The 12662-nt window shown below is 30.9% G+C and overlaps 1 protein-coding gene across 1 annotated transcript in view; it reads left to right on the top strand.

Annotated features, from left to right (window-relative positions):
• Positions 1-12662, top strand: part of LOC118191506 (trissin receptor-like) — a 568898-nt gene that overhangs the window by 454662 nt on the left and 101574 nt on the right. Inside the window, exon 2 of the mRNA XM_085809189.1 lies at positions 6945-7151. Within this exon, the coding sequence (XP_085665315.1) occupies positions 6953-7151 (199 nt within the window). The 5' untranslated portion in view covers positions 6945-6952. The remainder of the gene's footprint in view (positions 1-6944; positions 7152-12662) is intronic.

A 12662-nucleotide genomic window follows, 5' to 3' on the forward strand; every position in this document is an offset into this window, starting at 1 on the left:
AATTCAAAATGTGATTTTGTTTACTAGCAAGCTTTGGTAACTTTGATTTTTTTTCCTTGCCACTGTTTTTCATTGAATTTACTATGCTGTAAAACATGACAGCTAAAAGTACAAAAAGGATTGCATAGTCATTTCTTAAGGCGCAGCTTTACTACAACTTGTGTTTGCTTTTACCATTAATTATAAAACGTGTTTCATTCTGTCACGGACCAAGAATCCCATAATGCATAAAATATGGTGCTTCGCTTATAAGTCATCTTGATTCTTGTGAAACGTAGGATAATGATATTTATCATAATGCAACGGGGAATTTTCCGCAGAAATATTTTTTATTTGTTACCAATGTGCGTATGTTTAACGATTCAAACGATTTTGGATATTATACGGAAAACGTACGAAGATCCGAGGGGTGTTCGGGTTTGAATATCAGTGGGAACTTTTATGAATGTTACTATATCCTCAGCAAGTGGATTTGCCATAAATTACAGTTTTTTTTTCAACATATACAGTGCTTATTCTTTAGGGGGACTATCTAGTTACGAAACATTTTGAACAGTTTTGAAAATTATGATTTTGGGTGGACAACTTAGTTAAGCAGCATGCACAATTTGCTGAAAATAATGACTTTTGGGAGGACACCTAGATAAGCAACCTGTAGAATGTATTTAAATGTATACATTCCTCTTACACGGCACTACCTAGTTAAACACTCTGTACTTATTATTATTATAACTATATACTATTTCGTACCTAGAATAGGAAATCGCTTTCGGAAATCAGCAAGACCTTCAACTGTATATTTAAAATTGAATTTTGCTCTCTGACACTCAGTGTAAAGAATTCGGTATTATGGAATTAGTCAGAAACTTGGTGTTCACTAGTTATAGGCAATCTTTCCCTTTTCACCACTTCATTTCACCAAGTAATCAGTCACTTGGTGTTGACTAGTTATAGGTAATCTTTCACTTTTTACCACTTCTTTTCACCAAGTAATCAGTCACTTGGTATTGCTTAGTTATAGGTAATCTTTTTTTACTTGTTGGAAGGCGTACTGTTCATTAAATGGTTTCTTTATTTAAATTACCAAGTGTATTACATAACTCAAAAACAAATATCTGCATTGTTTTAATGATAATACTGATAATGATATGGAAATATCTCCCACCTCTCAATCTGGCGAAAGTAACTGAGATTCTTAAATAAGGATTCCGCATATGATTAACAGATCTAAAGCAGGTGGAGGTTACTTACTCATTTTTGGCACCAAGCTAGTTCAGGTGACTAATTAAGACTTTACTGAAAATACTTGTATATATCGTCTTAATGAAAAGATTTTTTTAACTGACGCAGGAATATTGTTTTAAACAGAGTAAGTACTTTGTGATGGAAATGTTCAATTGCATCCAAAATCTCCGCGATGTAATTTGCTCATTCATGCATTAATATATGATTTTTGGCAGAGGAATACTTTCCAGCCATAATAGGTTTAAATAATTTTGCATATTTGTTAATGCTAAAAATGGTTATGTTATTTGATCTATAAAATTATTCAAGCAAAACCAAAATTAATAACATAGATGTTAACAGAAAATTGCTCAAGTATTATGTCTTTCTATTTATTTAGTCATTCTTAGAAATTAAATCATGGTGACGAGGAATTTGAAGGATTTTAGTAATAATGTAATTATTATTTCTAACTTTACTAAATTATTATAAACTTGTCTGAAGTAATAAAAAGAAATACTTGCTGCTCATAAGAATTTTATTTTAAACTGAGGGAAAAAATATCTGTAATAAATGTGCTAAAGTACACTAAAATCTAAATATGCTAATCTGTAATAAATATGCTAAAGCAATGTAAAAATCTGCTTTACGCAGACAGCGTTCTTTTATTCAGGAAAATACTGCTGAAGGAAAATCACACTGGCGTTTTAGCTTCTCTAAAGATATGCGAACTCTACTTTGGAATACTTTCATCATCTGCTTAAACAACATTTCGCATTTCTTCTTGAAAATGTTTGCATAAAAATACCTAATACTTCCCCCCTTTTCCTAAAAATAGAAGGGCTTCCTGAATTTAGAGATGCGTAAATTTTCTTTTCAGATCTCGAATTTTCTATTTTTAGCCTCGTATTTTTGAAAAAAGAAAACTTTTCATTCTTTTCCTTTCCCAAATAATTTTAACTACCCTTGAAACCCTTTCACAAGCTTCAGAATCGATTATTTCAGTACCTTCTTTTAAATCGTTTCATAAATTTTGTTAATTGAGAAATCAAATGGTTTAATATTTGTCAATAAATGAAAATGCGTGTAAAACAGTTTAAGTTACATGGTTTTAATAAAATTTACTAAAATGTGAAAAAGAAAATTCAGCTGTTTTTAGTCTCATAGGGTGAAGGATGTTAAGATAGCTGAAAAGATAATTCTTTCTTTAAAGAATATATATACTGTTCCTTTACTCTGAAGCTTAATTAATAAATAATAGTTTTCCTAGAGGAAGTCAGTAGAAGAAAGAAAGAGCACATATATTTCCAGCCAAAATATATGTTCGCTATTACTTATATGCATAAAATTAAATCGAGAAACAAATTATCAGCAGTTATAGTAACTTAAGTAACAAGCAAATTGTAACAAACATAGAAGAATATTAGGAAGTAGTGCAGAATCTCGATTATCAACGTTATTGTGGTTCAGTGCGACTAGCTAAAAACTCAGATAAAATTGAAAGCCGAATCCATTCGGATTTAAGAATATGTCGCTATTATTGCCGAAAACATCCCAGGGAAAATTCTGCAAAGGAAAACTGCAAGAGGAGAAAAAATTACAGTACAAAATAGCATGGTATAAGCATCATCATGGTAGATGGAAAGCAAGAATACATCACAAACTGAAGGTACAAAAGGAAGCAAGAATACTTCACTGCTGGAAGCTGCATAAAGAAACAAGAATATGCCACAATAGGAAAATATCGTGATATTAAAAAAATGAAGCAGTATCGATTTTAGAGCATTGTAGTTTTTACAAAATGAGTTAATAAAATAATGATGCACAACAGTTATGCACGTAAATATAAAATTTTGTTAACTGTTATACATAGCTATAATTTTTATTCATTTTCCAGTTTTCAAAGCTTAATTTTTTCACTTAAAAACTATTAGTTAATTCCAAAAAGGTGATATGATATGGGTAAAAATATTCCTCATTTATTCTCGAGCTAATAAATCACTGCATATTGCAAAAGCGAACACGCGTTTGAAACTTTTAAAATTTCAAGATACTTATCCGTGACTTTTTTTTTCATACAATGTTTTGTAAAGCACTGTATTTTTGTTACGGTATTTTGTACGATGGTGTTTTAAAGCTGCGAAGTTTTGCATCAACGCTTAATTTTTATTACAAGATGATTTATACCACAAAATTTGATAGCTGCATTTTTTCTTCTTCCTTTCTTTTCTGCTATGATATTTTCTCATGTTTTCCCTGGCAACCATTTTTTTATCAATATCTTTTCAAGCCTTCTTTCATATCACAGAGATTTTAACACAAGGTAAAATCAAATAAACGTACCTCACTTAACTTTGCATTGCAGCATTTGATTGTCTTACTTAACTAATTTTAAAGCCAAGTATGTGTATTTTCATAGTTACATTTTAAAATTAATCGTTTGCCTAACGTAGAAAATGAGATGATAAAAGTATTATTTAAACCATTTTTAAACTCGTAGTTTCGAACTTTCCTGAGAATGATATTATAATTATTGCTTAGTTATAATATTGTTCCTTATTTCTTTGCCGCAGCATTTCTCTGTTTCCTTAGCATTAAAATGTTTTCAGGGATATAGTTTCCCTCATATTCAGTACGTGAAACAGCTGTTTGAAGGATATTCAGACACAGAAGCAGTTGCTTTCAAGAGAAGTCTGAGAAATCTAGTCTGGAATTTTCCTGCTTTTGATGGGTTTTTTTTTAATGGCGGGGCGCTTTATTTAATAGCCGTTAGCCACTGTTGTCTCATATGAAGAGACGGACAGTTACAACCATTCTTTCTCCGGGATTAGAGCTCGGGCCCATCCTACGGCAGTCTGGTTCACTAACCACTATACCGGCTGATCCCCCAAAATGTTTTAATGAATTATAATAACACAAATTTTGTCATTTGAGTGGGAAAAGTATTATATATGAAAACCATAAAAAAAAGTTTGCTGTTTGTTTAATTAGAGTTTCAAAATCTGCAAATGAAAAGCATTTGTTCTTAGAAATTTCGCATGTGTTTAATATTTATCTCCAAAACTTCGCTTCTCTTTCTATTTAACGTTAATAAAATGAAGCAAAATTAGATGCAAAGTTTAGATAGTAACACTATATAAAAAAGTCAATTACTAATACCGTGATTACTAATACCATGATTACTAATACCGTGAATTACTAATACCGTGAATATACTAATACCGTGAAAACCTTCTATGATTACTAATACCGTGAATATTCAAAACTGGACTTAATGTTAATTGCGAATGGGCTTTACTATTCTAATGGAAAATAACCGATTTCTAATTTATTAGAACGCAAATCTGAGTACTTAAGGAAAAATTTTAAAACTTATGATAAAACAATAAAGCTGACACTGTCATAAATTCATATACATTCAAGACTTCTTTGTATTAAATAAAAATGTAACTAATGCTTTTGTTGAAAGGAAAAGCGACATATCTGTATGATTTCCTCCTGCAAATCTTTTCAGCGAGGATAAAAAATATATGCGTCTTTTACTTTAACAACTAGTTTGTACATCGTACATACTACGAGTAAATACTTACGACTCCTTCAAGTGTTCGAGTAGTACCTCGGTATACGTCCACTTAGAAATATGTCCAACTTAGTATACATCCTACGTGGACGCGAAAGTTTTTGTTTGATATACGAGTCCTTCTTGCGCTACCAAATCATTATGCGAAAATGCATTTACAACTTTTAAAACCTGAAAAACGCATGTGTGCGATGTTATTGTCATACGATGGTTTGTACGTACTTTATTTTTTACCACGATATTTTCGACAACGATGCTTTTAAACTGCGAAGTTTTTGAACCGCTTTGTTTTCGACCACAATGTTTTAGAACTGCGACGATTTCTCTTTGTTTTCTTTTCTCCCACACACGCAAACAACGCAAAAAGTCCGTTTTTGCCTTGCGTTGTTTTCTCCGCGACGTTTTCGTCTGCGATGTTTTTACCTCGATGTTTTCAGCTGTAACCGAATTAGAATGGTTCTTGTATAAGTATTTAGAAACACGATGCAAATTAGTTTTCTTGATAGAAATAGTAAATTGCATCAGGGAAAAAAGAAAATTAAATGGACCTTTAAGGGGTGTTGGAACCCCAAAATCTTCAAAAAATTGTGATTTCGGATTTTTGCATTTTCAAATTCTCTACACTTTTATCTTTCTAAAAATACTATTCTTTAATCTCTATGAAAATTAGAACTGCACAAAAAATCTAGTTTTAATTTGTCATCTACTGCTTTGATCAATGAGGATTTTTACATAAAAACGCGCTTTTCTCAACGTGATTTTTTTTATACTCGATGTACCTTTTTCTCAGGAACTACTGCTCACAGGTATCTAAACTTTTTATGGCTTATTTATTAGGTTCCCTAATATTTACTGAAATGCGCTTTTTGTAATAAACTTAGAAAAAAAATTCTTTTTAAATATTTTTGTGTGAGAAAAGTGCTAAATTTTACTATGCCTAACAAAATATTCTCTAATTTACTCTAAAATTCAAAATGCTTCAAAAGCTCATTTCAGTATAATCAGGTAGGTATACTTTAATTACACAAAAAAATTCAAGCTTGTATCTACAGCAGATTTTGAGAAAAGGTACATCGAAAATGGCCAATTTAACATTGTCAGTATAGGGGTTTCTGATACCCCTTAATATGAATAAACAAACAATTGTACGAACATAAAACTATGCCATCCATTTACTCTTATTGGGAGTAAGCTGAATTCCTTTTTATTGCTTATTGCTTAGTGATAATTTGTGAAGCTTTTAGTATTATTTAAAATTTCCAGAATAGTTTTATTTTCAGTACTTAATCCTGAGAAGATCCTTAGCTTACTGGACTTACTATTGTTAGTGTATAATTTCTGAAAAACTTGCATAAAATTATTATGCATTAATTTACATGTACGTATATGCATGGCAATTCACAATTATAGCGAAGGTGGCTGCAATTTAGCACTGATTTTTTTAAGTGAATGTTATTTCAAATGCATTCCCTTTTTAAATTCGTAAAGCTTTTAATATGATTACTATTACCGTGAATAAATTTGTTAAATTTTGTTAACAAATAGCTTCCCTGTCTTTTTAAACGGTTAACTTTCATGTTTAATATAGATATATCTAATCTTATTTTCATTTTAACTAGTTCTGTTATCCCAGGTTTCGAAGAAATTTAATCAACGAGATATGCTTTTGCAAGCATAATTGAATTGTAGCGTTCATTTTGAAACTCCTGCATAATGACACTTAATTAAAACATAAAATCTGAGCCCCTATTGTTCTTCTAGTAACAACACAATTGAATAAGAGCAAAACCTTGTAATTAAAAAATTTCATTACCCCACTCCAATTTATTTGATTTCAGCCACATAAAAAGATATTTTTTCCCAGTCTGTTCAATACTTTCAGCATATTATCGTCATTTAAAACATTCAGTTAACGAAATTAATTGCGAAAGGAACGCTTAATAACTTCGCCCTCTTTTTTCCCAGAATGAAAGACCGTTCCACGAAGAGCGAGCATTATGAAATGTTCAAATATTAGAAATAGATATTTTTCTCTCTCAAATAATCCCTTTATATTACTGTGCAAAAAATATGCAGGATATTGAACTCTGTGATACATGTTTTTGTTTTCAAGATAAATGATATTTTCTTTTCATTTCAGATTTTGAGATGGCAGACAAAGAAGAGGATTATCGAATTGAGAAATCGGTATCAGGGATTGGAGAAGACGGTGACTGCCCTCATTGCTTCAACATAGCCTTCAACAACACAAACAACACGTTTGTTGCCGATTACATCTTCAACCGACTGGATACTCGGATCTGTCTTATACTGGCGTACACCTTCGTTTTCTGCTGCTGTTTCTTCGGTAAGCTGTAATTTTAAATTATTTTTAGAAAACTATAGGCTAAGTACACCGCCCCTATCGGTATGAGTGTTTGTGGAAACAGATGTTTTATCTTTGGAGCCGACGGGTCCAAATTCCGTAGAAGGCACGAATTTTCGTAAATGAACAGATGAAATTAAACTAGAGTGCAGTAATCTCTCGTATCCGCTGGTAATAGGTTACAATAACTGAAGCAGTAACTCCGCCTCTCTAAATTACATTCGCTTGCTATTTAAACTTAGACTAATTCCCATTCTAGTGGAGGCTGACAGAAGAAATAGCAATAGCAGGTAAGAATTAACATAAAGATAACGTGTTAGCTGAAAAAACGCTTATAGGATTTTGGGACTCACTTGATGCTTGCAATAGAACTGAAAGATCTTGTTCTGCTCCATTTCAAACAGTTACGGACAGTTATAGTTATCGTGAATTTTGTAATCTATAAATCACTTATATATTTCCTTTGCTGCATAGAATCAGCGGTTACGGAGGCATACATATACGCGTTATTGTGTGATTAATAAAAAGCTCTTCGCTTACTTTAAGGTGAACGTTCTTAATCCCAGTATTAGTCGTACTCATAACTTTATGGCAAACCTTATGGTATGAACCTTATGGCAAATGATTTCGAAATTATTTTTAACAAAATATATTTTTCACTCTGTTGCATTAAACTTGTAATTAGTTGCGTATGTTAATCTTTCACACCAACAATATTTCATTTCCTGTTTCAGAGGGTGGGGTAAGGGATCGAATTCATTATTTACACTTAGCAATCCATGCATTATAATCTGTTATATTTACTTAATCCGAACATCCCGAAAACCCGCCAGCATATGCACTGGCTCAAACACTGGCAGGTCATTTGTATCGTCTCACCATTTCACAAAGCTATGATAATCACTTGTGTCACACAACAGCTATTCATCAGCGCTATGATAATCACTTGGGGGATATGAACTTGAAAAGTAGACATATTATTTTTTAGGATCTGTTCATATACAGCTCTTACCCTTGGTCTATGTTGTCAAGTATGGATAATTCTAAGACAGTAATCTCAAATTTCAAGAAAGATAATACAAATTTCATTTCCTCCTTAAAGATTTTGAAGAGAATAAATACATTCATCATTTTACCGTAATCAGAAACTATAAAATAATTAAAATAGTTTTGCTTCACTTGCAATAAAATTATGTAAAAATTAATAAGAATTTATATGATCTTGTGTTGATGTGTTGTTGCATTATGAGTAATGTTGTTTTGAATGCTATTTGAAATTCATCACAAATACGATAAATTTAATGCAACATCAACTCCTAATCGCTTACTAAATTTTACAAAGTTTTTAACTCAGGTAAGTTAGTCAGTATCTTTTTATCTGTATTCTTTTATTTGCTATTTCATCATTCGTATTTCTGCTAGGAATTCATAGAATGTACCCAAAATTTGAGGATTCGTATAAACTTTAAGGAAAAGTGTTATCAGAATAGTTTGGATAGTAAGTATCAAATTACTCTGAATGGCAAAATTAAAAGTAATCTGTAGAAATAAATTCAATCATAAATTTTGTCATTGTGAAGATGTTTAAACTTTCAAATGGAATCCTACTAAAACTGATTTTTTAACAAATTTTAATTCATTGACTATAAATCATTTGAGTTAATTAGTTTCATTTTAAATCGTTTTGATGTTTAATTATAGAAAACACGTCATAACCCGAAAATGTAGGTAGTTAGAAGAACAAGTAGAAACGTTTATTTTTGTTGTAGTATTGATTAATGAGGTGAACATAATTTCGATCCTATAGGAGGTTTTCCAGAGATACTCGAAGGCATTTGTAAAAAGCTAGTTTCCCGAAGACAATTAAATCCTTTAAAAGATGTACAGCAAAAATTTCCTCCAATGCAGACTTTTCCGATACTTGTTAACTATGCCACATCTTACCTTGAATATTTTATAGAAAGAAAAATTTAAAATAAATTTAAAATAACACAAAAAGTTTTAAAATTTCTAAAACTGTATTCTAACAAAACGAAAGAATATGAAGTGTTATGTTGAATGTTGTTGAAATATGAGTTAAATTTAAAATTCCCTACAATTAAAAATGTAAATTTAAAACACCATTTTAAAGTTTCAAATTCAGGAAAATAAATATGAAATAACGTATTTACCTGTGAAAGAGTACTTATTACATGTGTGATTTTAGAAAAATGAAGTCTCAAACAAAGTATAGAAAACTACTACTATATTAGTATTCGATTTAATATAGCATTGAATGTTTAAAAATTAACAAAAGGATTTATGTTAATGCAATTATCATTCAATTTAATATTGTTAAAATGTATAAAACTCATAAAAGAGTTTGATTTGACAGAAATTAAAAGTTTGCAGAAAGTACCAGGAGGAGAAGTAAAGGTGTATATTAAGAGTTGAGGAAATTAAATTATGAAAAATAATTTTAAAAAATAACCTGTAAAACGGCACAAACGTTAAAACATAATTACATAAACTGAAAAGTTAAAAACAGTAATAATTTTAATACTAACAACAAAGTAGTAAGAAACGTAGGCCAGTAAATAAGTTCAGAAAAATAAGCATATGCACTTGATTTTGAAAGCAAAAAATTCAATAAGGAAATGTAAAAGCTGTTGTGTGGCATAAAGTTGCTAAAATGTTAAAAGAAAATAAGTCTTTCGAGACCATAGATTAAACTAAAGCAGACTACTTCAAAATATTGTCAGAAACGTTTGCTGTGAACATTACATTTTCTTGCTTTCTTAACATGGTCATTAAATTTTTGCATTAATTAAATAATACTCAAGGTCCTATTTCTTAGTCAAATGCTATAATTCACTCTCATAGCTTTAAGAAGTAATCAGTTGCTGATTAGATAAGGTAACTAAACATTGGTAGTTCCATTTGATTTTCAATTCAGGTAAACTGTGTAGCTGAACGGGTGGTATTGTGATGACATGTGTCATTTGAATGCGACATAGTTTTCCTTAAAACGCTCTAACAAGGAAGCTTTCCTATTTAGGTAAGTAGTTCATGTGTGCTTTGGCCGTGTTTGACTGAGTAAACAATTCTTGGTACAAAACCTATAATAACATCGATCCCTCAAGCCTCAGTTTTTATGTTGTTATTGTTAACATTTAGAGATAGAGTAGTATCCGGTACAAGTATAATAGAATTTCATATCATTAAACCGAATATCATATTCTATGAATCAGAAGGAATTACAAGTATTAAAATTAGGCAGCTAAAATGTTTTGAAGGAATTTATCCACAGTTAGCACTTTGAAACTCCGAGCTGAACCCTCAGGCAAGATTCAGTATCTCTGCATGTCTCGCAGCTCCTACCGGCAGCTCTCAAATATTGTGCCCCAGATTGGATAAAGGTCGTATTAAATGTCAGCTGCAGACCTAGATATTGACCAGGTGATTAAACGTACCTTAACCATCGAAGCGTGCTTAGCTTAGCGAAATTCTTTCAAGTATCAAAATGCCTAAAGGTAATATTTCTGTTAAGAATAGAGCAATTTATAAGATATAAGTAGTAACATATACGCAATACTCTTCAGTACATATTATTACTATAAATATACACAGAGAAGAATAGATAGATAGATACAGATACAGGTACCATATATTTATATAAATGCAAGAAAGTTAATAAAATAAAAAAATTATGCAAACCGGCAATGAAAATTCTGAAAGTTGCAAAACCTAATACGATGCAGTCGTAAAGTAATCATTAAAATGTTTAAGTAAAAAAAAATACAAAAGGATAATCTAAACAAAAATGAGAGAAGGAAGAAGGGAACTAGAAATATAGATATATGGGGGGTCAGTGTGTTTTTGTACGTAAATTTAATGTGTACGTGTGTATACATATGCAAAAGAAGCAGCATATGAGAATTTATATGCATACCACTGAATTCCCGCATTATATGTTTCATACGTATATAAAATACTTTTACGTATATGAAATACGCTAACCGAGACCTTGAACTAAGCATAATACGCTACGCATAAATAATACTGAGTTATGATGTTAGTAAGAATTGCATTCCAAGCTCTACATGCGTGATAAATACAATTATTATTTAAGTGCTTAATTACCTCTATGAAATACACTAAAAATGGCATTTAACTAAGTAAAATACACAGCTCATAGATACAATGTTAAATTACAATGTACATTAAAAAGGAAAGCTGAATGCGCAATTACGGAACGCACATACTGCCTAATCCATACAATTATGAAGCACAAAGATACCTACATAAGTTTAAAAAAATGCACTAAATATACTACACATTACATTGATTATGATGCATACAAAAATCTATATGCATACTATGCGGTGCTCATGCCCCATAATACAAACGATTACATAGCACACAACTCGGTAATCGTATTCCGAGGCCGTATACAAATTGAAGAATGAAATTTTTGAATTTGTGCGCAACTAAAAATAAAATAGCATTCAGAAAAAGATTTCTGGTGTTAAGAGGTAAGCCTCTGAGCCCTCTGAAAGTTATGACCGGCTGTTAATACAATCCTTACAACTTGTTATATTTATAAATACCATAAATCAGATAAATTAATGACATATGAAAGATTATAACACAGTAAATTTCCCAATCTGCCCATTTGTAAATCCGAGTTCCATTTTCATTTTGTCAATGCACGAAGAAAGATATATGGAAAAGAAATTTAAAAGTACTTTCCTATCCGAAGGATATTTAGCTTAACGTAACGTTAAACCTCAGAATTCCACATTAGTTGTATCTCCACATGCTGAAAATATTTTTAGGATTGATGTGATGGGTACTATGCGAGGAGTTAAATAGATCCGAGCATCTTAGATCAACTCTATCAAATGGGCTTAGGTTTGCAACCAGCTAACTGATCTATTAATATACGAAGAAATTGTTTATATGAGAAAGGCTCTTCTTGCATGTATAATTAATTGCATTACACTTTCATCCTATTAATTTGCTCCAGCGCACAAGAATAAACCATTGCTTTAAATGCATGAAAGAAATATAGCCATGCTGGATCTTCACGACATGTTTTAAAGCAATAAATCATTTGGCTCTTAGTGAAATATTATACTGTCTGTAACCGTAGCATTTGTAATGACATTCTCCATTTCTCAGTGCCTCATTTAGAGAAATTTCTGTGGTTATAAATCTACAATTAAATAGTTAAAATTACAGCAATTTAGATACATATCATAAATTTTTAACTTGCTTTTTACCGTTTTTAAATTTAATGTAATTTCATATCCCAAGATGAAACTTTACCAAGATCACTAGTTGTAGTTGTAGCACTGTTTATTGAATTTGTGCATCTCGTTGTGCCTTATTTAAAGAAAGTTCTGTGGGTATTAATCCATTAATTAATTCGTTGAATTTATATTGATATTGATACCAACTTTGTACATATGTAAATAACTGTAGTGAAATTCTATGTCAGATTGTAGTATT

Source organism: Stegodyphus dumicola, chromosome X2 (genome assembly GCF_044657685.1).
Source record: "Stegodyphus dumicola isolate Sdum_Otavi_A_Nest chromosome X2, ASM4465768v1".
Lineage (NCBI taxonomy): Eukaryota > Metazoa > Arthropoda > Arachnida > Araneae > Eresidae > Stegodyphus > Stegodyphus dumicola.